The 23,466-nt window shown below is 39.4% G+C and overlaps 1 protein-coding gene across 2 annotated transcripts in view; it reads right to left on the bottom strand.

Annotated features, from left to right (window-relative positions):
• The window catches only part of LOC113057747 (teneurin-2-like), a 45,740-nt gene that overhangs the window by 12,065 nt on the left and 10,209 nt on the right, over nucleotides 1-23,466 (bottom strand). The window contains exons 4-15 of one of the 2 annotated variants that reach the window (XM_026225246.1): nucleotides 20,981-21,082; nucleotides 18,226-18,420; nucleotides 15,123-15,323; nucleotides 14,821-15,006; nucleotides 12,851-12,874; nucleotides 6,941-7,087; nucleotides 5,971-6,181; nucleotides 5,500-5,619; nucleotides 4,757-5,018; nucleotides 4,115-4,382; nucleotides 1,647-1,790; nucleotides 870-1,119 (exon numbers count right to left, since the gene is read on the bottom strand). In XM_026225246.1, coding sequence (XP_026081031.1) covers nucleotides 870-1,119; nucleotides 1,647-1,790; nucleotides 4,115-4,382; nucleotides 4,757-5,018; nucleotides 5,500-5,619; nucleotides 5,971-6,181; nucleotides 6,941-7,087; nucleotides 12,851-12,874; nucleotides 14,821-15,006; nucleotides 15,123-15,323; nucleotides 18,226-18,420; nucleotides 20,981-21,082 — 2,110 coding nt within the window. The remainder of the gene's footprint in view (nucleotides 1-869; nucleotides 1,120-1,646; nucleotides 1,791-4,114; nucleotides 4,383-4,756; nucleotides 5,019-5,499; nucleotides 5,620-5,970; nucleotides 6,182-6,940; nucleotides 7,088-12,850; nucleotides 12,875-14,820; nucleotides 15,007-15,122; nucleotides 15,324-18,225; nucleotides 18,421-20,980; nucleotides 21,083-23,466) is intronic. The other variant, XM_026225248.1, reaches the window with a different exon arrangement.

Raw genomic sequence — 23,466 nt, 5'->3', positions numbered from 1 at the left:
CCACTAGGTGCTGCTTTTGGAGCGGTAAAATAGCGGTCCCCCGGTAACGCTATACACTTAGCAGAACTGCTCTCACAAACGCTGCTTTATCAGGCATTACGGCAAAAGGAAATTAAAATGAGACCGATGCGGACCAATCACGCAGAGTTTGGAAAAATTAATCATTAAACTAATCGTTTAAAAAGTTATTGAGCAAATAATGTAAAAATATGCATATTTTAAGGCAATGAAAGTGTTTTTGACCTTGCATGCATGTCAAACAGTTGTTGGGGACTCCCAAAACCATAATAGGGGCACTTTAAATTATGAGCAAAAGGCTATTCACACTAAGGACCCTAACTATAATGAAAACTATATTAGCATCTACACCGATGCACAATAACATTCTGATTATTATAAGCATAAGCATGTGCTGCAGTTTTGTCGTCTGCCACTTGAAAGTGATTCCTATTATTTTGTTCGCTTTAGCTGTTATAATTATAGATGTGGCATGGACTTTAAATTTAGAATGATTTTTAAAACTGTTTTAAATGATAGCTAATTAGTATTATACGGTAACCCTTTATTTTAAGGGCCATTTCTCACTATTAACTATAGTTGCTTATTAGCATGCATATTATTAGCATATTGACTGTTTATTAGTACTTATGAAGCACATATTAATGCCTTTTTCTGCATGACCATATTTAAGATCCCTCAAACCTAAAGTTAACAACTACCTTACTTCCTTACGCATAAGCAGCAAATTAGGAGATTGAGACAAAAGTCATAATTAATAGTTAGAATTGGATCTTAAAAAGTGTGAACCATAAACGTTATCATCCTTGGTGTGAATGGGCCTTAAAACAAAAGTCTCCTTTGCTCAGTACCTGAGTTCCAGAATGCGTGTGGTATTGAGGTTGGGATAAACTCTGCGTACGAAGTTCAAGTCTCCGACGTAGAGGCTGCCATCAATGCCTGCTGCCAGGGCTACAGGTGCCAACAGCTTATTTCCATCAGCCAGGCCATTACAGCTCGGGCAAGAGATGCTTCGTCGACGCCCATTACCCATGATGCTCGTGATGATGGGTGGCTGCTGGGACACAAAGACGTTCTCACCGCTGCCCTTATGAAGGATGCCTGGTGTCAGATGAATAAAGAAACAATAACCATTTAAATGGAAAAAGAAAGTGCCGTATTCAAAATACCATTTTTATTAAAATCTGTTTACCTGAGCCATTACAACCACATTTTCAGAGCATTACATTAAATTATTGATCAAAATGACAGGCTCTTCCAATGAAAGCAGCGAGGCATCACATCAGATATAAAACACACACACGCACACACACACACACACTGGTAATCCTTTCATTTTGGGGACATTCCATAGGCAGGATGGTTTTTATATTGTACAAACTGTATTTTCTATCCCGTTACCCTAACCCTTCACGTGAACCTACCCCTCACGGGAAACTTTCTGCATTTTTAGATTTTCAAAACACATTCTATGCCATTTATAATCTTCTTTCCTCATGGGGAACTAAAAAAATGTTCCCCAAAGGTCAAAGGTTACAGGTATTACTATACTTGTGGTGACATTTGGACACCATAACATAGTGAATACCAGTACAAGTGGTGCATTTTGCCCATATATGAGAACATACCGCTGCGCAGGTTGAGAATATGGTGTTTGTCAAGAGACCAGCCACCCAGATTGGAAGGTTCTAGCTCATAGCCTTGAAGCATAGCCGTCCTCTTCTCCCACAGCACTAGACTAGGACATGATTCATATTCATACCCCACAGAGACTTAGAGAGAGAGAGAGAGAGAGAGAGAGAGAGAGAGAGAGAGAGAGAGAGAGAGAGAAAGAGAGAGAGAGAGAGAGGGAGAGAGAGGGAGAGGGGGGGGGGAGGGGTACACAAAATGTATCAAAACAGCATTTAATTAACTACATGACAGGCCAATATTAGAGATGATTAATTTACATACAATGTAAGCAGATTGGATGGGGAGTCTAGCTGGGAAACAGTGAGGAAGAATATAAATATTTATTTGAAAACCACATGCTAAATTAAAAGCAAGAACATTTAGAGCAACAATAAAAATTCAGCACACAAACAATCATCACAACATTTCTCTTTCCAGCTTTGTGGACTGCTGGGCAGAAGTAGGACATATCAGGTTTTGGGCAAGCCTTCACAAATCACCGCAGCGTGGGTGCTTTCACAACCACAAAGCACCTCGGTAAAGTGTGAACGTGATTTGTTCAGACACCCCATGGCTGGATATGACTTCAGCTTTCACTTCTCCAACAGAATCTGTGGTCTGTGCTGCTGCCACAGGGTCATCATAAGATTCGTGTTTCCACAAAAAAAAAAGTCCTTATTGTTCTTGAAAATTGGAGCACTACTCCATGAATCCATTAGCATAAATATGTATGGAGATATACTGATGAGACAGGTGAGAATTTATTGCTGTGTTGACGCAAGCGGGACTGTGAGTATCTCAATTGATAAATGATAAAGATGTAGAGAGCTGGAAGGTAGACAGGCTGAGAAAGCAGCGGAAAGACAAAGAGAGATTAGTGGGTGTTTTGGGTCTGGGCTATATAAGGCTCAGGTGTGGTTCCGATTTGGGGATTCTGATTTACTTAAGGGCCAGCTAAGGCTGATTAACTGGCTGAGATTCGGGCCGGTTATGGCCCATGTGTGGCCAGAGTCTTTAATCCAGTTCTGGGCCACTTCCGGGCCTTCATTCTTTACAGTACTTGGGCCAAGGGAAAAGTCATGTGTGGCTCGGATCTGCGCCAGAAGACATTTGCTATGTGGGAAGGAGGTCACACTAGACTGAGTGCTGTTCTCTGCATTTCCCTCGGCTCACTGCAGCTGCTCTCTGAACCTGTGTGTTTCTCTGACAGGGACGGTCCGGCTGAATGATCTTTGGGTCATACGTTTACACGCATGAGCACAAATCTTGTCTGATGTATTAACTCTCACTATGTTCAGTCAGCAGAGTGACTGATTACTCATTCCTGCTAAACTTGTGTGTGTCCTGGATGCTGAACGGTCATTACACCCAAATGAACACCCGTCAAGTGCCAAAAGGTGAATTTCACAGTGTCCCAAGCCAATCCGGAGGGTGAATTTTTTTTTTTTTTTTTTATGGATTAGTTGGATTTGTGTTTTGTGATGTGGAGAACATCTGTCAGTAACGTCACTTAAGGCAGTGAAAAGCTTGTTTGTATGAGAAGACAAATTTGAAAAATGGTGGAAGCACACAACCCAAGCTGTTCAAGGCATGAGAGCACTTTACATTAACCGTTTCAAAAGAGGCTCATAAGAGGAGATGTTAATGTGGGCTGGGTACCATGTCAAGTGCTGACAGAGCACTTGAGAGATGTATTTAATGCATTTGCCATAACTTACATTTAACTGAAAGTCATGCCATTTCCATTGCGCCAAACTTTGTATTTACAGTAATGACGGACCAAAAAACCAAAACTAGAAAAAGTTTAATGAACAATTACTCAATATATTTAATAATCAACACTCAGAAACTGAGATGTATATAACATTTAAACTGCACAAACTCAATGGGTTTCCTAAGGGAATAATGTAACCTTACGTGAGATTTCTTACAAGCTGTTTTATTGATGTCTTTCTACAGTATGTTTGAAACACTAATTGGAGATTAAATTAGACTTAATATTTCAGTAACTGTTTCTTTCAACAAAACTTCTGATCATTCATCTTAACTTTGTGTTATAGCTAGTAATAAATAGGAAAAAAATCTGTTCATATGCAGTTTGAACTGAGGAGGCTACAATGATGTGTCACATTTAAGAGCTTCAAAATATTTGTTTGGTTACATTTCATTACAAAACTGCCATTTTGGAACTGATATCTTGGAAAGCAGGGGGGCGATAGCCGATACACTTTTTGTTTTATTTTAATTCATATGTAAGAAATTTGAAATCATTTGACAATGGATTAAAAAATAAAAGGTGTTACATAAACATACTTATACTTTATAATACTTCTCTAAGAACGGTAAATGTAATGGGATAATACCATTGGAGCATGTGTGCCAATAACTTAGCCATGCATCCAGTCCTAATCAAACGTGTGCTTACCCACTGCATCAGAGAGGCCGTAGACACGCTGACCGTATGCATCCGTCTTGTCCCAGATAAAGGTGTATGCAAGGTTGGGTGAAGCGTGGAACCACTTCTGGAAGAGATGGCCCTCCACGGCAACCATCAGATGGACTTTGACAAGGCTGAGAGGCACCACGGCTTGGGTCATGGTGATTTTGAGCAAGGAGCGGTAACCTGAGGTCCGGGAACTCAGGTGACAGAGTTTCAGATTGGTGCCAGGAATCTCTAGCTGCTCATGCAAAACCTGAAAAACAGATGGAGGAATGACTTTCACGTCACAGGAAAAGGGTATTTTCAAACAAGAAAAGGAAATGATTAGCAAGGTCAGAGGGTGGAAGAAAGACTGAGAGGAAGAAAAAATGCAAAAAAAAAAAAAAAAGGCTGATTAGAGTGAAAATTGTTAAAGAGGGATGACCTGAGAGCTTCGTCAGGTTAACAACCTGTCAACTTATTTAATGACCAGAGAGAGGGGTGAAGGATAAAGTGAAAAGAGAGCAATATTTGGCATTTGGCAAAAATGACGGGTGAAGTCTAATTGAAGAATCCCATCATTACAAAACCCATTAATCTGCTAATTACAGTGATGTAGGTTTCAAGGAAGTGAGAATCTCATCAAACCTGTGTCTCTGGAATGATGGACCTCTCTCCTGGCCTGGAACTGAAGAAAGAGGAAAGGGGGGAGGCCACCATCACAGGATCAGGCCTCACAAAGCCGCTGAGGTCACAGCTCGGGATGGTGTTCTCCTCTGTCTTCAACATCAGAGTGTCCATGGCGTAGAAAATGTTCCACGGGAGCCACACTGTGCGCTCTTGACTCAGAAACGGAGCCCGTTCGAATCGGAGGGTGAGAGAGGCTCCACCATTGGCAATGAGGTCAAATCTAACGACACAGAGAGAAAGGAAGTGAGAAAGGCAAACAGAGAGCAAAAAAACAAAAAAACAACAAACTCAAAAACAAACATGTACTTGTGTTATTCTCGGTTATTGATAGCACCATTACATTCTGAATGCTTTTACCATTAAAAATGCCATTTTGCTAGTAGGGATAATTCATTGTTTTTATAGATTGCAGTCATTTAAATGGAAAGACTGAGTTTACTCGGCTCTAAATGAATCTAATAAAGATTTGCTCAGTTAGCATGTTGCTCTCTAAATCACTAGAAGCTTATGTAAACAAGTAAGTCTCGGCGGCAGAAATAATCAAAGTGTTTTAGAGGGGAAAGGGTTGTTTGTTCCTTGAATGATCGGCTTGGATGTGTATGTACCAGGGTTGGCCAACACTCAGAATTGAAGAATTGGCTTCCATGAAATCCCAAGCATTTAAAAACATTTTTTGCGTGTTTTCACATTTTAAAACTTACGTTCCGTCCTGTCGTGTGAGGGTGTAGCCATACTGCGGGTACTTGACAAACGACACATTTACTCCCACCAGTGGGGTTCCATCTGTTGTCACCACCTGACCTCTGATCAGTGATGCCAGACTGGAGAACAGAACAAACAAGAAGACATCAGCTGCTCGATAGTCAATAAATCCAAAGCAATACCATCAATCCAACAACTGCTGTCAAAAAAATCCAATAAAGTTCCCGTTAGTCAACACATCTGTCAGTCTTTCCCAGAAATACAGTAGAAAGAGACAGGAAGATGTTGTGGCACCACTGACAACAATCAATACAGTACAGTCTTACCAAATAACACAGAACTGACAATAACTATCCCAGCACTCAATTTTCTCTCAACAGATATAGCATCAGTTGTGTGCACTTCAGTGGAAGTGACATGAAATTTACCAGCCCAGCAGGTAGGAAGTTGTGCACAGTAAAGCAAGTTACCTTGCGTTGAATGGATTGTCTGCAGGGATTATATGCGTGCTGTCCCGGCCCACTAGCATCTTAACACGGTCGTAGAAGGAACGGACTTTCTGCTCAGGGTGCTGGCCCTGCTGGATGACCTGTAAGGGATCCCTGGAGCCTCTACAAAGCGGACTGTTCTGGCAGGGACTTTGGATACAGCAGTCTGGATCCATACAGTCAGTCAGACCATCTAGGAAACAGTGGTGTGATGAGTAATGCCATATTATGATGGTGCACAATCAATCAGAGCTGCCTAAGGCTGCAAAAGATTTCTCTCTTCATCTGCTTCTCTGTCAAAAATCAAAAAAAAAAAAAAGTAACGTTCTTCATCTGTTGAACAAGAGAACATTTCATCAAAGTGTTCTTGAACATTTTGAACACAAAGTTGTTGGATTTGAATTTCATTTACCAAAGAGAATCGAAAAGTGCTCTTCTTTCACTCACCTTTAGGCTTTGAATTAAATCACTTACTACAGAACATCAAACTTGCTTTTTCTAATCCATCATTTCAGATAAAACCGTCTACTGTAGCTCTAGTTATTTTCTGAGAAAAGCTTAGATAATTCCTATGAAATTTACACATTCAAGAATTGGGGTATAGATCCAAACAAAAAGTTGTCACATTTGGTTAGAATTGCATATTAATCTCCAGAACCACAAAGCTCCCATTAGAACATGAAATACAATAAAGCTTCAGTGTGCAAAAAAAAGTCATTCTTGAAAAGTGTTATTTTTGATGGTATCAAACTTTCTCTGACATACATATACATTTCTTGCTCAAATAATGGTTTGTTTGTAAGAACAAATGGCTTTTTTTTTGTTTACATAATTCTGTTATTATGTAAAATAAAACAGGAAAATTATACACAACTGCTGTGTGCACTTGTGGCCGTTCCAATCATGTACAATCTTTGTCAAGTTCTCACAGAGTCATCAAAAGATCTCTCACCTCCTTCATTATCTTTGTTGTCTGCACATGAAGTCTCCATAGCGACATTGCAGCCGGTGCCTCTCCATCCAGTCTTGCACTCACAGTGCCAGCTGTTTTGACCCTGCAGACACTGTCCATTTCCATTACATCGGTTCGGACAGCCATCTGCAAGAGCCAGAAAGAGAAGGAAGATGGATTTAGAGAGGCTGAAATCCATCACGCCAGTCATCAGAGCACTATCAATGATTGTGACCAAAAGTCTGAAAACAAGCTAGAAATTGTTTCCAGAGTTATTAATGTCTGGGTTATTCGGGTAAACGTTTTTTGTACATTTTCAGACATTGATTTTGACAAACAACTTTTTGTTCAGTTGCTTATTAGCCCAACTTTTGAATTTATACTGAAAAAAAAATTAGAAGATGAGAACCATTTAAAAAAGGACCATTGTTTGCACCTGTTTAATGCAATATTATACAAACAGCTGTGAGACAGCACACGAAGCATATTAACAAAAACTGCAGACATTATCCAGACAATCAAAATGGACTGCCACAAATGAACACAAAATGCAAATTAGAACAATCCTTTATGTTAATACGTATCTAGATTTTCATTTATGGCTGTGACACTACAGGCAGACATGCATCAGTGCTCACACACAAACATATCTGCCTCCAATGCGCTCAATGCCTGTCTGAGGGGATGAAGTATATGAAAAGCATTACTATTCACACCTCAAATCAGTTCAAACTCTGAGAGCAATTAAATTATCTTCGGTAGTCTGATAGCCGCTGTCGGTAGCAAATGAATTTATCAGAACTCATCCATTCAGGAGGGGATATTTTTACAGAGCACATACACTCTCTCTGACTGTTCATTTACAGTAGCTGATTTGATTTTTCTGGATAGAGAGCAATGCTCTCATGTAAGAATGTGGTTAGGACTGACCGAATCTACAAATCAGATTAGAATGCCTTTTTAGTAAGAGATACAAGCCTGTGTGTGTGAGATCCAAAGACTTTTGAATAAGAACATAGTGTGGGAGAATATAAAGGCGTAGAATCATATTTAATCTAAAGACATTTTCTAGACATAGAAAAAAAGTGATTTGATTAATATATCAAGGTTTTGGAGTGAAGTGTGGCGTGTGTGTGGGTGTTTAATGTATGCGGTTAGGGGATAAACAGACTTCCTAAAAGACAAAAGGCGGAAAACAGTCTTGTCACAACAGTTTTGAGAAGAGTGTGGATTGATGTGAGTGTTTTAAGGAAGCTCTCTCTGGGAGATACAGAGACTGAGATGAACAAACGCAAATAGAAATGAAAAGGCTACGCACTATTCTCCTTTAGTCACACCAGTCCATAATTAAGCACCCTAGAGACGGGACATGATGTTTCCAAGTCATCAGGAGTTTTTTGTAAATAAAACATGCGTTCTAAAATTCTCAGCACTGCCATGGGCATCGTCTCTTACCTCGCTGTAAAACGAAAACCAGACTGTGTCATCAGAAAACAGTGCAAGTACCCCAGAGTTCAATCTCTAACACTTAACACTTCTGTTACTGTGTCACAGCCTCTGCTTATGGTTACCCTGGATACACAGCCTTTTGGATGGAGTCAGTTCCCTTAATCACAAGGCTATATAGCATTATTGGCAGCTGACCCAGTGCAGGTGACACTTCAGACGATTTGTGATGAGTGAAATTAAATGGCCTTGACCAGAGGAATGGGAAAACCCAACATGCACTGGAACGCGTTCATCCATTGTGACTCAAATCAAATGTTGCTTTAATTAATGTAATTTTCAATGTCTGGGGTCCTTGGGATGCCACATTAACAGGCTGCTATGCATCGATTGTCACGCAATATTGAGCTGAGAGGAAAGTCACTTAGCAATGATTGCCTTTTTAATGGAGTTGCCATTTTAAGCAGCCAAATACTTATGAAACACCAGGACAGCAAAAACTATGGTGACCATTGATCTTCTTCATTGGGCAGCATTGTGCAGGGCCCCTCTTTCATGCCAAAAGCCAGTCGATTCTCAGAACACTAACTAGAATAAAGTGGGATTTCACAAACTATTAAGCCACCTGGCTAAAGTAATGCAGGTTGACTCAATTGTAATGTACTTAAAAAGGAGCTGAGATTGCCTTGAGTTGTGGGTCAGCGCACACGGTATGAGAGAGATACCCAAAGGTGAGATGAGGAAAAAAAGCATGCTGCATAGCAACATTCAGTGGTTGATGGATGGAAAGATGGATAGAAAGAGACAGATGGATTGGTGGAAAGGGAAAAAACTGCAAAAGAAAGGAACAGCAGGCCATGAATTGCAGGCAAAGAAAGAAAGGAAGGAAGGAATGAAGGAAGGAAGGAAGGAAGGAAGGAAGGAAGGAAGGAAGGAAGGAAGGAAGGAAGGAAGGAAGGAAGGAAGGAAGGAAGGAAGGAAGGAAGGAAAAATAAATCTTTTAAAGGATGGAAGGGATATTACAGAGAAAGAACGTTTGGAAGAGAAATCTAGTCCTCCACCTAACTTTCCCATCCACTGGCCTGCAGTCCTCTTGCCTTTAAAGGTTATAAAATAAAAGGTTAGATTCATAAATCCTCCAAATTCGCCTTAGGAAGAGACAAATAAAGTCCCACAGGGAGTAAGCACCTACTGCATAAAATACCCTTTGTCCGGATTTTCCTTGCCTACAGTGTTCCATGTAGTACCACAAAGTCACATATCCTAAACTTCATCATGAGAATAGTGAAAGTTGAAAATTTTCACTCTAATGGTTTCTGGACTTTAGCGGAGATGAGGTAATGTCCTGTGCACGCTGAACAAGTTCTCACAGAGGCCTTAAGTGTTTGCAAAATCTGTTTGGAAACTTTCATCTTAACAGTCAAACATTTTTTCTGCAATTCATTTTTGCTTTAAAAAATGGTGCAGAAATGTGCACTGCAACGTTAACAACTACCATTCCTTAAAATAATATTCAGATGTGCAGGTAAAACTGGAATGCATTTGTCTTGCATGCGTGTGGGCGTGGTTTCCACCCATGAGCCAATCGTGTGTTTGTGCAACTCACTTCCACTTACCCCCGCATATAAACCCAATGTCTCAAGTGGTCATTCATCTACAATCATTTCCGCCATTAGAGATATGAATATAAACTATATATACTATTGTCTCTAGCTCTTCTGCCAGACTTGCTCCTGTCCAATGATGCATGTACATTAAGGTGATCACTGTGGGCCCTGCATTAGACTCCTTGTTATCCTGCTCTCCCTGCAAACACACAGCACTCCCCTTCTCAGAAAAGCACACACACTTCTGCCTCTCCATTAGTATTCATCCCATGAGTTGGAACTCAGGCAGGCACTGAGACAAAGTCATTACCATGCCTCCTGTGGTCCTGCACCGTGTGTGCTGAAATATGCAGAGCAAAAATGTTGCTCACTGCTCCTGACCAACTCTGCACCAATAGCTCATGAAATTTCACACTTATCTTAGGATCCACTCCCTCCCGATCCCTTTACTCGGAAAGGTGATCTACATCCCTCAGGTAGAGCAAAATCTACTCAATCTTTTTCTCCACTCTGCAGTACCTTCTGTAAGTTAGCACTTTTGTCTGAAGCAGAATTGAAGAAGTGTAGGATGCGTCGCTGTTCTGTGCAAACAAAGGCAGACTCAAACAGACTGCTAGGAGCTAGTGTGTCCTGATAAGTGCTGCTCTGCTTCTAGTTGAAACTGCAGTCTACTTAAATGCAAGCATTCCCATTATGCTTAGAGTCATGTAGTTGACCCAGCTCTGTTCCTTTAAAAGTTGTAGGGGGTGGTGTACCGTAATGGTTCCAGCCCAAGTCTATAAACTCAAAGTTTGTCAGTTCCAACTGCTTTAAGAAGCCATCACTATTGTTCTCGAGCTAGGCTATTAACCTCATGTTGCTCCAGAGAGACTGGTCCTTTAACATGTTAACGGTGCCATTTTATGCTTCAAAAATGCAGAATTAAATCCTACCTTTTTTAGGCTACTGGAGGACTCATAAACAAACATTCAAGTATGCAAACTCATTTGCATAGCCAGTGCATTGCAAAAGTGTGCTGCTGTTGTGGTACCAAAGCTTAATACCCAGGAGGATTATAGCTAGTTAGAAACATGTAATAAGATCTAACTGGCTCTGCAAGATTCTTTTCAGACTGTTGCTCTTGACTGGCAGACCTCATAGACTTATAAGACTGGCTGGTTGTGACAACATTGCAATCACTTGACTCATTAATCTTTGTGTCTTGCTGGCACTGCAAGATAACCATCAAATCACCAAGTTAACATTCATGAGCCAAGCCTTTGCCAAGTAGAATTCATAAAATCCTAAGTGCATTAGACACACTGAGTTGTACCACGATTATTTTGGCTGGCTAGGGGGAGTTGTGCAGCAAAATCTCACTCCCCTTGCACTCAAGAGGCACTAGTAACCGACACTAGAGCTTTCAGTTTTCAGCATCCTTGTTTGAATGGCTGCCTCCCAATGCTGACTGCTCCCAGTTTGAGCCCTGCTCAGAGTTGGTCGATTGGAAGGGGATGCATTGGCATTGAAATGTATTATTATTATTATATGCCATGAATTGCGCTTTGACTCAATGGGGATAATGGGGATAAGTCTTGGTATACATTTACGATGTCTGCTAACTAACTACTAACATGGACAATCAAACTCAATTCCTGGAGGACTGGAGCCCTGCAAAGTTTTGTTCCAACACACAATGTACCAGCCCGTTGTCCATATACCCACACTTGGGGTCTTGGCCACTTAAGAGAGTGTGCACACAACAGGAAGTAAGTGCACAAGAGTGTACCAGGTTTTAAAAACACCAAAGTGAAGTGCCCTTCACTCACACTAAATCAACACAATCCAAAGCGGTATTCAAGGCTTAGTGTATCCCATCATGCATCATGTTGTAGAAATACATCTTGAGACTTTTTTCAGAGATCTTGCGAGAGGTCACGGAAACTTTCCCAATGTATGTTAAAAATTAGAAATAGTTAGATATTAAATGGAATTTGGTAGTAAAACAAAGAGATTTTATTGGTGCAAATGAGTAGTGGTATAGTGATAGTTATTTTGTACAACATTTGCAACTGCATTTTATTACTTAATCATCTGTTATAAAGACTTCTGAACAGACATTAAGACATTTTAAATTAAAGTATTGAAAATAAAAATAAAGCTCTGTAAATATTTGCATTTTTACACTACAGTGTGTCCCATCAGGTAATGAAAAGTTCTACACACACTTGTGGTATTCATGCTCACTTGAATACTTGGACCAAATACAGGAAATACATCATACAAGCAGTCAAGTGGTCAAGTGCGAAGACAGCAAGTGTGGGTATTTGGACAAGGGGTTTGTATTCAAATAATCCTAAAAGACTTGAGTAGTTGGATAAGGTGTGTTTAATTAGGGTTGAATCTAAACTCTGCAGGGCTCTGGCCCTCCAGAAATTGAGTGTAACACCACTAGTGTAATGGGGGTTCAATTTCTGGGGAACACATGATAGGTAAAAATTGATCACTTTGAATAAAAGTGTCTACTAAATGCATACATTTAATTTAATTTTAATATACCCCACATTCTGAAGAATTGAATTTTCAATGGAGACTTTTGTAGCTCAGTTAATGCTGTTGGAGACGGACATTTAAAAAGCAACAAGGTGCAAAACAGATGATTACAGCTATATTATTATCATCTGGCAACAAGAATAATAACACAGATGCTGAAGAACACAGACTAGCACTATAAACCTACACAACATTCTACTCCACCACGGCTACTCTACAAACAGAAGCACACAGTCGTTACGGAGCCAAGCTATCAGAGGTGGGTTGCTCACGACCAGACTAGCAGCTACTGTAGCACTAGTCACAGTACGACGAGGTACAATACCTTCAATACTCCCATCCCAAAAGTCTGCATCAGAGAGGACATTCAGAGGGAACAAAAATGTGTCATAAGAAGACAAATGAATACATGTGTTGCAATTGAATCAGTTAAAAACAGAAGAATTTTGAGAAATCAAAATGGAAACTGAAAATGGAAGCCATTTACAAGGCTTTTTTAGCCTACAGAAAGAATTTGATGACAATAAGCTGGCAGACTTCCTGTTGTGGCGTACAATGGGGAGAAGGATTAAAGGCAAAGCACTTTCAGTCTTTGTCGCTCATGTCATCTTTGGAGTGACAGACAAATATGCACACACATATCCACAGATGATAAGAGTCTATTTTTGAGAGAATGAAGTCAAGAAAAAAAGGGGTGTGACTTATCAAGGTGAAGACGCTTTTACCTTTTATCAGTCACTGCTACTCCACAAGGACTGTTCATTACCCAGCAGCCCACACATCTGCCTCCACTGTGTGAGGCATGTTCAAACTCAACAGTCCAACACCAGACAGAGGAACAGTCTACTACTGCGTGCGACTATGAAAAAGTATATAGGAGCACCAGTGCAACTGCCCCAATCAGCATATTTGTGTTTGACCTCAGGGGGGCTTCAAAGCTTTCTACTCGCAACATGATTTTACAGCATTGAATAATGTATCACATACATATTTGTTGATTCCTTGAAACACTCACCTCTCAAAACTAAGGCATTTTGTTCAGTGCTGAGTTATGCAAGCTCACGAATCTTGTCATTATAACAATGTAAATGTAAATCAGTGTAGAGAGCTTTGTTGACTATAAAGGAACTTTGTGAGATCACAATGAACTAAGGTGAGTGGCAGCTTTTAATGATTATTAAGGGAGTTTCCAAATATGATATTGATTTAATGCAACAGTTTAATAAACAATAAGTTAATATTGAGAAACTTACATGAACTGACTACAACGCTTGATTTTGCTCTATTTCGTCAACAAAAATATTTTAAAACAAAGTCATATGTTTTTCATTTATTCATGAACGTGCATTTTATAAACAAATCTAGTGAATCAATGAATTAATTACCCATTCATAAAGACAATCACTTTCTTCACTCCTGAATTAATCAGCCGTTCGAACAAATCAATTGAATGAATGATTCAGTGAAAATATGATTTCAGTTATTTAAATAATTTAATATCATCCCATTGTAGTTTCATCCCACCTCTGAGCCTCATTAAATGTCTGTAAATATACTTTTGTGGACTCTACAGTAGATTACAATCCCTCTGCATATATATTGTCAAATTGTGGACAGCATTTTGGGCAGTATTTGAGACAAGGCCTTAATATTAGTGGTTTTAGAGTATTGTACTGTATATCCCATCCTTATGGACCAGTCAAGAGAAAAATCATTAGAACCACCAGTATAAACTTCTGTTGTTCCACTAAATCCATGAGCTGCATGCATGTAGGTCATGTTCTTGGATCAATCTTTGCTGGTCCTTAAGAAGCCATTGCCTAAACCAAGGGTGTCCAATCCTGCTCCTGGAGGGCCACTGTCCTGTAAAGTTTAACTACAGGACAATGGCACTCAGTCACTGTACCAGCTAATCAAGGTCTTACAAGGCATAGTAGAAACTTCAAGGCAGCATTGATGAGGTAGGTTGGAGCTGAACTCTGCAGGTCAGTGGTCCTCCAGGACTGAGTTTGGACACTCCTGGCCCAAACCATAATTTAGGCCCAAAGAGAGCAATAATAATAACACTGCTCTAGACCCTAAACTCATCTCTAACACCTTTCCCTAATATCTGACTGGTTAATAATATTGTTGCCCCAGGACCAACAAGGATGATCCAAAAACAGGTCCCTCTCATGTTAAGCTTGAAGCACAGAAAAAAGGAAGGACTCTATATAATGTTCATGAAAGCAATAGAGGCAGAGCAGATGCACTGGAAATGGTCTGTGCCTGGGTCAAGGGTGGGCGAATGCCTACCGATGGTGCAGTGTTCTCCGTTCCAGCCCTGTTCACACTCGCACTTCCCATCTTTACAGGTGCCGTGCTTCACGCATAGTGGGTTACACACACGCTGGTCACATGCCGCGCCTGTCCAGCCTTCCTCGCATCGGCACGAGCCACCCATGCATACACCATGTGTCCCGCAATCGACTGAGCAAACCTCTGTTGAGAAAAGAATAGGGTACTACAATCACTATTTACATATCATACATTAGAAATCAGGAATAATTCAATGAAACATTTGTATTACTGAGATCCAATCAAACATGCAGACTGACCGACAGAACAATCAGGGCCCATCCAATTGGGGTCACAGCTACAGATGCCTGTGTCTGGAATAAAAGCACCATGACCATGGCACTGATCTGGGCATTGTGCTCTGGCCAGCTCACAGCTTGGTCCACCCCAGCCTGGTTTACAGTGGCAATCCCCGTTCACACAGATGCCATTATTTGAGCAGGTTGGATCCATACAGTCAACTGTGTACAAAAGGTGAAAGTCATGACTGAGGCTTCATCAGTCAGAAATGTAAAAGCCCAATGATACTGCTGCTGTTTTCTTTCCTGTGTTGACATAATATCTATTGAAAAGTTTTGGTGGGACATGTTGAAGGGCTTGCCCATTTTTAAAGGTCAACGCTGCATCCGAAATTGAATACTGTCTGAGTAGTCTGAGAGGTATTACATTTGAATTTGAACTTACTTTGAGACCATTAAAAAGAATGTTCTATATACTATTAATATAGTAGCGTGAATGAAATTCAGACGTACTACATCCGCCATGTTGTTTCTGTCACGTGACCTACAAGCATCAGTGCACTGTCATTCATAAATCCTCTCCCGTGGCCTCTTGGGATAGTTAAGTGTCCATCAACTGCGCAATCCATGATCCAGGGCATAGTAGATCATTCGGGTACTTTTCGATTACTTTTTTTTTTTAATAGTATGAATTTGGACATACTACTCTTTTGGCATACTGTTTCCCCATGCTTTATAGTACGGAAGTATTTGATCTCGGACACAGCACATGACTTTATTTAATGTCAAAACCATGATCATGCATTTTATACTTGCTATTTCTAGTCAAAAGTGGTATCAGCAGGAGGGACTGCTATGCAGCATTTGATTGGACAAAATTAGCGAGCGCAAGATTGCTCATAGGAGAAGGAAACACTGTACATTTTAAATTAATTTGTGTGCTAAAAATGTTATTTAGAATTTAAGGGTTATACTACTATACTAGCCTAAAAGCTATTAAATGTGAAGTAAAAGCCACAAACTACAACTTAAGTTGATTGGTTGGGGAAGTCATGGCCTAATGGTTACAGAGTTGGACTCTTAATCAAAAGGTTGCGGGTTCGAGTCTCATACCGGCACGAATTGTAGGTGGTGGGAGTGAATGTACAGCGCTCCCAACTGTTCCCTGTGCGCCACAGCATAGATGGCTGCTCACTGATCTGTGTGTGTGTGTGTGTGTGTGCGCGCTTAGGATGGGTAAAATGCAGAGCACTAATTTCGATTATGGGTAAACATACTTGGCCATGTGTCATGTCACTTTTACCTTATATTCAATGTCCTGTTCTCCCATATATTTGCATATTTATTTAATTGTTAGACCAGTTTTCAAATTACTATTGTCCTTATTGTATTTCTTTCGATATTGAGAACATTCAAAGGAATGTAGAATCATGCATAACGGGGTTTTCTGGGATTTTGAAGAAAGCATGCACAAGCACATACTACGTCTTTCATCTAAGCACGAAAAATCAATATCCCACACCTTAAGTGTGAGAATGGCAGTTTCCTGTCTAGAACCTTTCACACTCACTTCTCAAACCCTCTCTTTCTCAGCATCTCCATCTGTCTTTCGTACTCTCCCTTCCTCTGTCTTTTGACTTTGACCCTGTCTCTCACATGTTCCATTTGGGGTGCTTCAAAAAATTTATATTGACTGCTGAGCGAAAGAAGAGATCTGGCCATGAAAAGTGTGAGAAAGCCATTTGGCAAATTACCCGGCCCTGAGGTGCCCTGCGTGACACCCCTGTCTCAGCCCGCCTCGACTGACAGAAGTACTGCTCCTTTCCCCTCACGCACACAAAACCAATCATGCAAAATGTTTATGCTGCAGAAACTGCACATCATGGATATCGATTTCCGTGTCACCGGCACTTCAGGTAAATTGTTTAAATGTCTCTGCTGTGATGAATATCTAATTTGAGAAATCTTAGAATGGCTGAAAAAAAAAAAAACACCCGAAAGGAGCAAAAGTGCTGACCTTGTGATCTTCAACACCCCAAGTACCTCATTCTCCACTAAAATACACTATCTCTCTTTTAATACACATACATTTGTTGCTTATTTCTTATCGAGTGAAGATATTTTTATAATCTAAACCTAACCGTGACCTTTTGGCATTTTTAGATTTTTATTTAGACATTAATATGTTGAATTTCCTCTTTGGAAATATAAGTGTCCTGTTATTTATATACATTTGCACCTTAAAATACAAAATCTGACTGACATACCATACACATCTAAAAAAATTGTTAATTTTGTCATTATTCATGGTGCCTGACAACCACTTGTGGGTTGCATGCTTTCATATTATTGAAAATAAATAAATATTTCCTTTTGTGTTACATGGACACACAAAATATGTGTGTATTTGTAAACAATGACATAATTTTCATTTTTAGGTGAATAATTCATTTAAAAATCTTCAATCCCCCTCTAAACACTTTAATTTGGGACTGATGCCAGACTGATGATAATGAATTAGGGATTTAGAGAAGGAGAATTAGAGAGCATTAATATGCGAGGCTTCTGTTGTTGTGTTTGTTTAGCTTCCATCACTGTCTCTCTGTAATAACAGCAAAGACGTCCTGAAACTCTGTTCTCCATCAACCTATTTCTTTGTTTGTTAGCTTTTTTTCATCCCAGCCTCTCCCTTTGTCCTCTTATACAATACCTCAGCTTTTTTTCTTTTGTCTTACCCATTTTCTTTCTCTTTGCTTTCCATTTTTAGACTAATTTTCCTCTTTCTTATTGTCACTCACTGTCTTACCCAAAAGCCACTGAACTTAAAAGAACACACAAACACACACACGCAAAGAATCAAGACTGAAATGATTGTTCTCACCAACCAGATCAATATATTTTCTAGCATTTACTCATCTTTGCAAGGTATTCTTTTGTTTTGTTTCATGGGAGCCCATTAAGACCTACCAGTGAATCTGGGGAAATGTGAAAATGTGTGTTTTCCTTTTCAAGTAGCCACATGGACAGAATACAGCTTTTATAGTGTATTATTAAGCCACTGAGAAAGAAACAACATCTATACAAAGCTACATTATCACGCACACACTCATGGATATAAGCTCACCCTCAGCGCAATTCTCTCCTTTGTAGCCCAGAGAACAAACACATATGCCCTCTGTGCACGTGCCATGACCGCCACACTGGGGGTCGATGCACTGGCTGATGGGAACGTCGCATTCCAGACCCTTCCATCCACTATAGCAGATACACGAACCCTTGTCATACTGACCGTTTCCACTGCATAGGACTGGGCATGCCGCTTGGGAAGACACAGAAAGACCATAGTCATTTACTGTATTATGGGATTATAATGGTATTTCAAGATTTACTCCAAAAAATACCACAAAACTACTTGTAAATGTTCCAAAACCGTGATACCATATTGCATGTCCTAAAACATGATAACATCATAATTCATTTCAAGACCTATATGGTTAAATCATAATATCATGATATTGTACATGTCCAAAAAATGTCGATACCATTGTTCATATCCTAATAACATACTAATTCCATGGTGCATGTCCAAATACATAATATTACCAAGGTAACATCATGATACATGTCTTAAAAATATTATAATATCATGGTGCCTGTTCTAAAAACATAATAATACCTACCATGATACAAAAATAATATTAGGGATAATCACAAATAAAGTTTTGTTTGCACCTGATAAGAACAGACTGTGTCTGCATCTAAGCCTGAATCGTGTAAAGGTATTAATACACACACACAAACACACACACACACACACACACAGAGGGTCAGCAGTAGTGGAGGGAGTGGACAGCTGTGATAGGTTGGAGAAAACTGTAATGAAAGAAAATGTAATTTAACATTGCAGTAACAAAACTATTAATCATGACCTTCCCAGGTGAACAATGGGAGATATTGGGCTGTAGGAACCCCCATTCATCATCCTTATGCCTCGGAAAGAGAGAGACCTCCACTAACACATAGATCTTAGTTTCTTGATGAGTCATAGAACTACAGTAAAGCACCTTCTCTATAGAAAAGTATGCAAACAAAGTAAATGTTTTTTCAGTCAAAATGTGAAAACAAATATATATATTTCACACACACACACACTTACCCAGCTATCTAAATGGGGACTTCCCACTGACATCTAATTATAACCACTGCAGACCATCTCTTACCTCTTAAACTTTTGGCAGTTTCAGAGTTGAATTAATATGTTATTTCATCTATTATCAACCATTTTTTCTTCTGATGGGAATTATTTAATTAAACTGGTCCCAAAACGTATAGTTAGGTCAGAAACACACACACACACACACACATCTAGAGGGTGTCGGGACTCTTGGGCTAAACCCAAGGCAGTAGAGTGTCTAGAGCCATTGGAACCGCTGAGATTAACACACATCTTTGATGTGTTCAGCTCTTTATATCCCATAGCTGGTGCCATTTTGGCAAAAAATAAAAAATAAAATGTGCTGTTCCCCCTTGCATGCGTTTTTGCATGTTTTTTTTTTTTTTTTTTAATGTGTGTCTGGACATTAGTATGCATGTTTTATTTTGCATTACTTACATTTTTGGTGCATTTTATCGACACACGAAGTACAGAGAATTGGAGAAAAGGACAGATAATCTTAGGGCCCTATAATACACCCGGCACAATCCGACGCAAGGCGCAGCGCAAATGTGTTTGCTAGTTTCAGTCCGGCACCATTCGCATTTTCGCGTCCAGCATCACTTCGTATAATTAGTAAATGCTTTTGCGCACCCATAGGCGTGCTGGTCTAAAAAAGAGGTGTGTTCAGGCGCATTGCTATTTTAAGGAGCTGAAAATAGACTGCACTATAGACCAACTCAAACCTGAGCGCAATGTCTTTGTTATTTAAAGAGCGTGTTCGTATGGGTGGGTCTGCAACGCGCATACACGGTGCTTATTAAACATAGGGACGCACAACAGCACACAAATATGCCAAATATAAAAAATTAAAGGATTGCAATGCATATACATTTTTTGTAGGCTAATTAAATATATATATATATATATATATATATATATACACACACATATATACATATACATATATACATATACATATATAAATATAAATATAAATATACATTTATACATATATACATATGCATATATAGATATACATACATATACATATACATATATAGGATATATATATCCTATATATGTAGATTTCTCATTAAGAAAATAGGGACAACCCATTTAGACCATGCGCCCGGGCGCTTCAATCGTTTTTCCATCCTTAAAATAGCAAAAGTGGATTTGGACACGCCCTGAGTGCACCTGCGCCGTGCGCTTTTTTACTTTGCGTTTAGGTCATTAAAATAGGGCCCTTAATCTCCAGCATAAGCACTATAGCTCAATATGTCTCTAATGCTAATGCTAATCCACTGTTCCCAAGCACTATTTACCCCAAAATTAAAATGATGTCATTTTTACTCATCCTCATGTTATTGTAAATTTGAATGACTTTCTTTTTTGGAATAATGGTGAGTTGTTGCAGTTGATCTCAGGCATTTGTTTCAAGGTCTGAACTGTCAAGTTCCAAAATGACTTCATATGAGTGCTCCATTGCTGTTTTTCTAAAGAAGAATGTAACACAGGATTGGAACGACATTAGGTGGATAAAAGATGACAAAACGATCATTTTTGGGTGAACTATACTTTTAAATACCAATTCAATGGATCATTCTCCATATCTCTAGTATGAGTGACAGGGAAGTAAAAATTGTTCTTACTTCTCTCTCTCTGGTGCTATTTTTTGCTTGCTGTACGACAGAGTTCGGGGTGTAATTGGAGTGTCTCTTACCTTTCGAGCAGTCCATGCCATGGAACCCGGGGAAACAGTGACACACTCCTGACACACACTCTCCGTTACCATGACAGTTGCGGGGACACTCTTGCACAGAGTCTGTAAAAAGAATGAAACCTTTCTAAAAAAGGCCACTTTGATGGTAATGACAGCTGTAACCACCACATCCAGCTCTCATCTTGTCTTTTCCTCTACTGCTTCCTCCCTCCCTCCCTCTCTCTCTTTCAGTTGAGTTTTCTGTCCCTCTTTCACTCTATTTTTTAGTGGCAGACTCTGGTCATTATTGATACAAGCTATTCAAACAGCATCACACACCATTTCATTAGCCATGAGTAATATCACTGCAATGAAAGTAGGCCATATCACAGTAGATTAGTGCAAGGTTAATTGGTGAGACACCACTTATTCGTAGAATTCATGCATGTGAATATTCATAGAACAGAGCCTTATTTCATTTCAAGTGGATAATTATTTATATGAAATGGTATAACATTAATAGAATGACATTATTAATTATTTCCTTTTTACTAGATGTCAAGGAAGCATTTACCTGTAATTCTATAGAGACTGAAACCTATGAATCCAATTGTCCAAAATATTAATGTTTCAAAATTATCTGGTCTTTTATTAGAATTCATTTATGAAATACAAGTTTGAAATACACATTTGTTGTTCGTAAACGTATGTGCCATTCAATGTCACAATGCAGGGATGTTGCATTTTATGCTCTTATTTTTTATATGTATATATTTTCATATTTTATTTATGCTTAATTTTTTTAAACAACCCTTCAAAAGTTTGGATTAGTCTCTTATTATTCCCAATGCAGCATTTATTTGATTAAAATTACAGTAAAACTGTAAATTTTAATATTACAATGCAAAGTTACTGTGTCCTATTTTAATATATTTTAATATAATTTATTCTTGTGATGGCAAAGCTTATTTTTTAAGCATCATTACCCCAGTCTTCAGTGTCACATGATCCTTCAGAAATCATTCTGATATGCTGTTTTGGTGCTGATGAAATTTGTATTATTATGTTGGCTTGGCAACAAGCCAACATACTGTTATGCTATTTAAACTTATTATGTTGGCTTGGCAACAAGCCAACATACTGTTATGCTATTTAAACTTCTTCTTCTTCTTCTTTTTCTTATTATTATTTTTCTGACAGAAATTCTGAACGCTACTCCTCCTAGGGCTTTAAAGCCACAAGCCCCAAACTCGGCAGACACCTGCGGGATAGAGCGGTGGTGTGTGCTATATCTTTTCAGACTGATCAGACTTAAAGTTTTTTTTTTATTAATTTTTAAATGTCAAAATTCATTACCCATAGACTTACATTGTCTGAGAAAAATTGCGCCCCTACAGTTGCAATGAGATTTAGGGGAGGGGAGCAGTCAGACGAGAGAAGAATCACTGCTGCTCAGCTCAGGCTGTCTACACGGAGACGACAACAAGCGAATTCATTCCTATTTAAGACATTTTAAAAACGCTATTGCACGCAATCCACACGTTAGAACACACCAAGAGCTAAATTGAGATGTTTCTGAACTGTTTAAAGTAATAACATGATATATTCGCGGTAGCCAACTGCTCGCGAGCTGGCAATGTATTTCTCTGAACACTTGAAGTCCACAGAGAATTTACAGCCTTTCACATTAAAACACTGCAGCGAAACGGCACAAAACAATTAGAATAATATATTAAATGGTTTTAAAGTAGTTTTGGCCACTGTCACGCTGGTCTTAGCTGGTTTCTAACTGAATCATCAGGCTGAACATCACAGCGAGCTCGCGACGTATTCCTCTGAACACTTGAAGTACACATTTACAGCCTTTCACATTAAAACACTGCAGCGAGCTCGCGACGTATTCCTCTGAACACTTGAAGTACACATTTACAGCCTTTCACATTAAAACACTGCAGCGAAACGGCACAAAACAATTTGAATAATATATTAAATGGTTTTAAAGTAGTTTTGGCCACTGTCACGCTGGTCTTAGCTGGTTTCTAACTGAATCATCAGGCGGAACGTCACAGTAAACTCGCGCTTCAGCCCCGCACTGCGGGAAACTGGACTGAGCAGCTGATGGCGCGTGTGCACGAGAGAGAGCCGCGCGTCAACACTGAACCGAGCTCTCGTTCAGGACGTTCACTTCCTCCTGGACCTGAACGAACAAATTCAAATCGCAGTTTAAATAAACAGAAAAAAGAGCGAAAAGCTAAAGAGCTCAATTCAGCAGCGCGGTGTTGTTCAGGGCAAGCAGAGACGCGTCTCAAAGTCTTCTTGCTTTTGTACCGACAACAAATACATACAAAATATGTCGAAATACCCGTGTTGGAAAGTGTGTTCGAATAAGTATGTGGTTATGTCTTAAGTGAAAGTAAAGAGTTGCAAAAAAAAAATCGGATGTGTATCATCATAATGGATGCGTTTGTCTCTTAAAGGGACCGCGCCTAATTTACTAGCTCTGCTGT

This window comes from Carassius auratus, chromosome 39, assembly GCF_003368295.1.
Source record: "Carassius auratus strain Wakin chromosome 39, ASM336829v1, whole genome shotgun sequence".
In the NCBI taxonomy this organism is placed as follows: Eukaryota; Metazoa; Chordata; class Actinopteri; order Cypriniformes; family Cyprinidae; genus Carassius; species Carassius auratus.
This window is presented reverse-complemented; position numbering and strand designations above follow the sequence as displayed.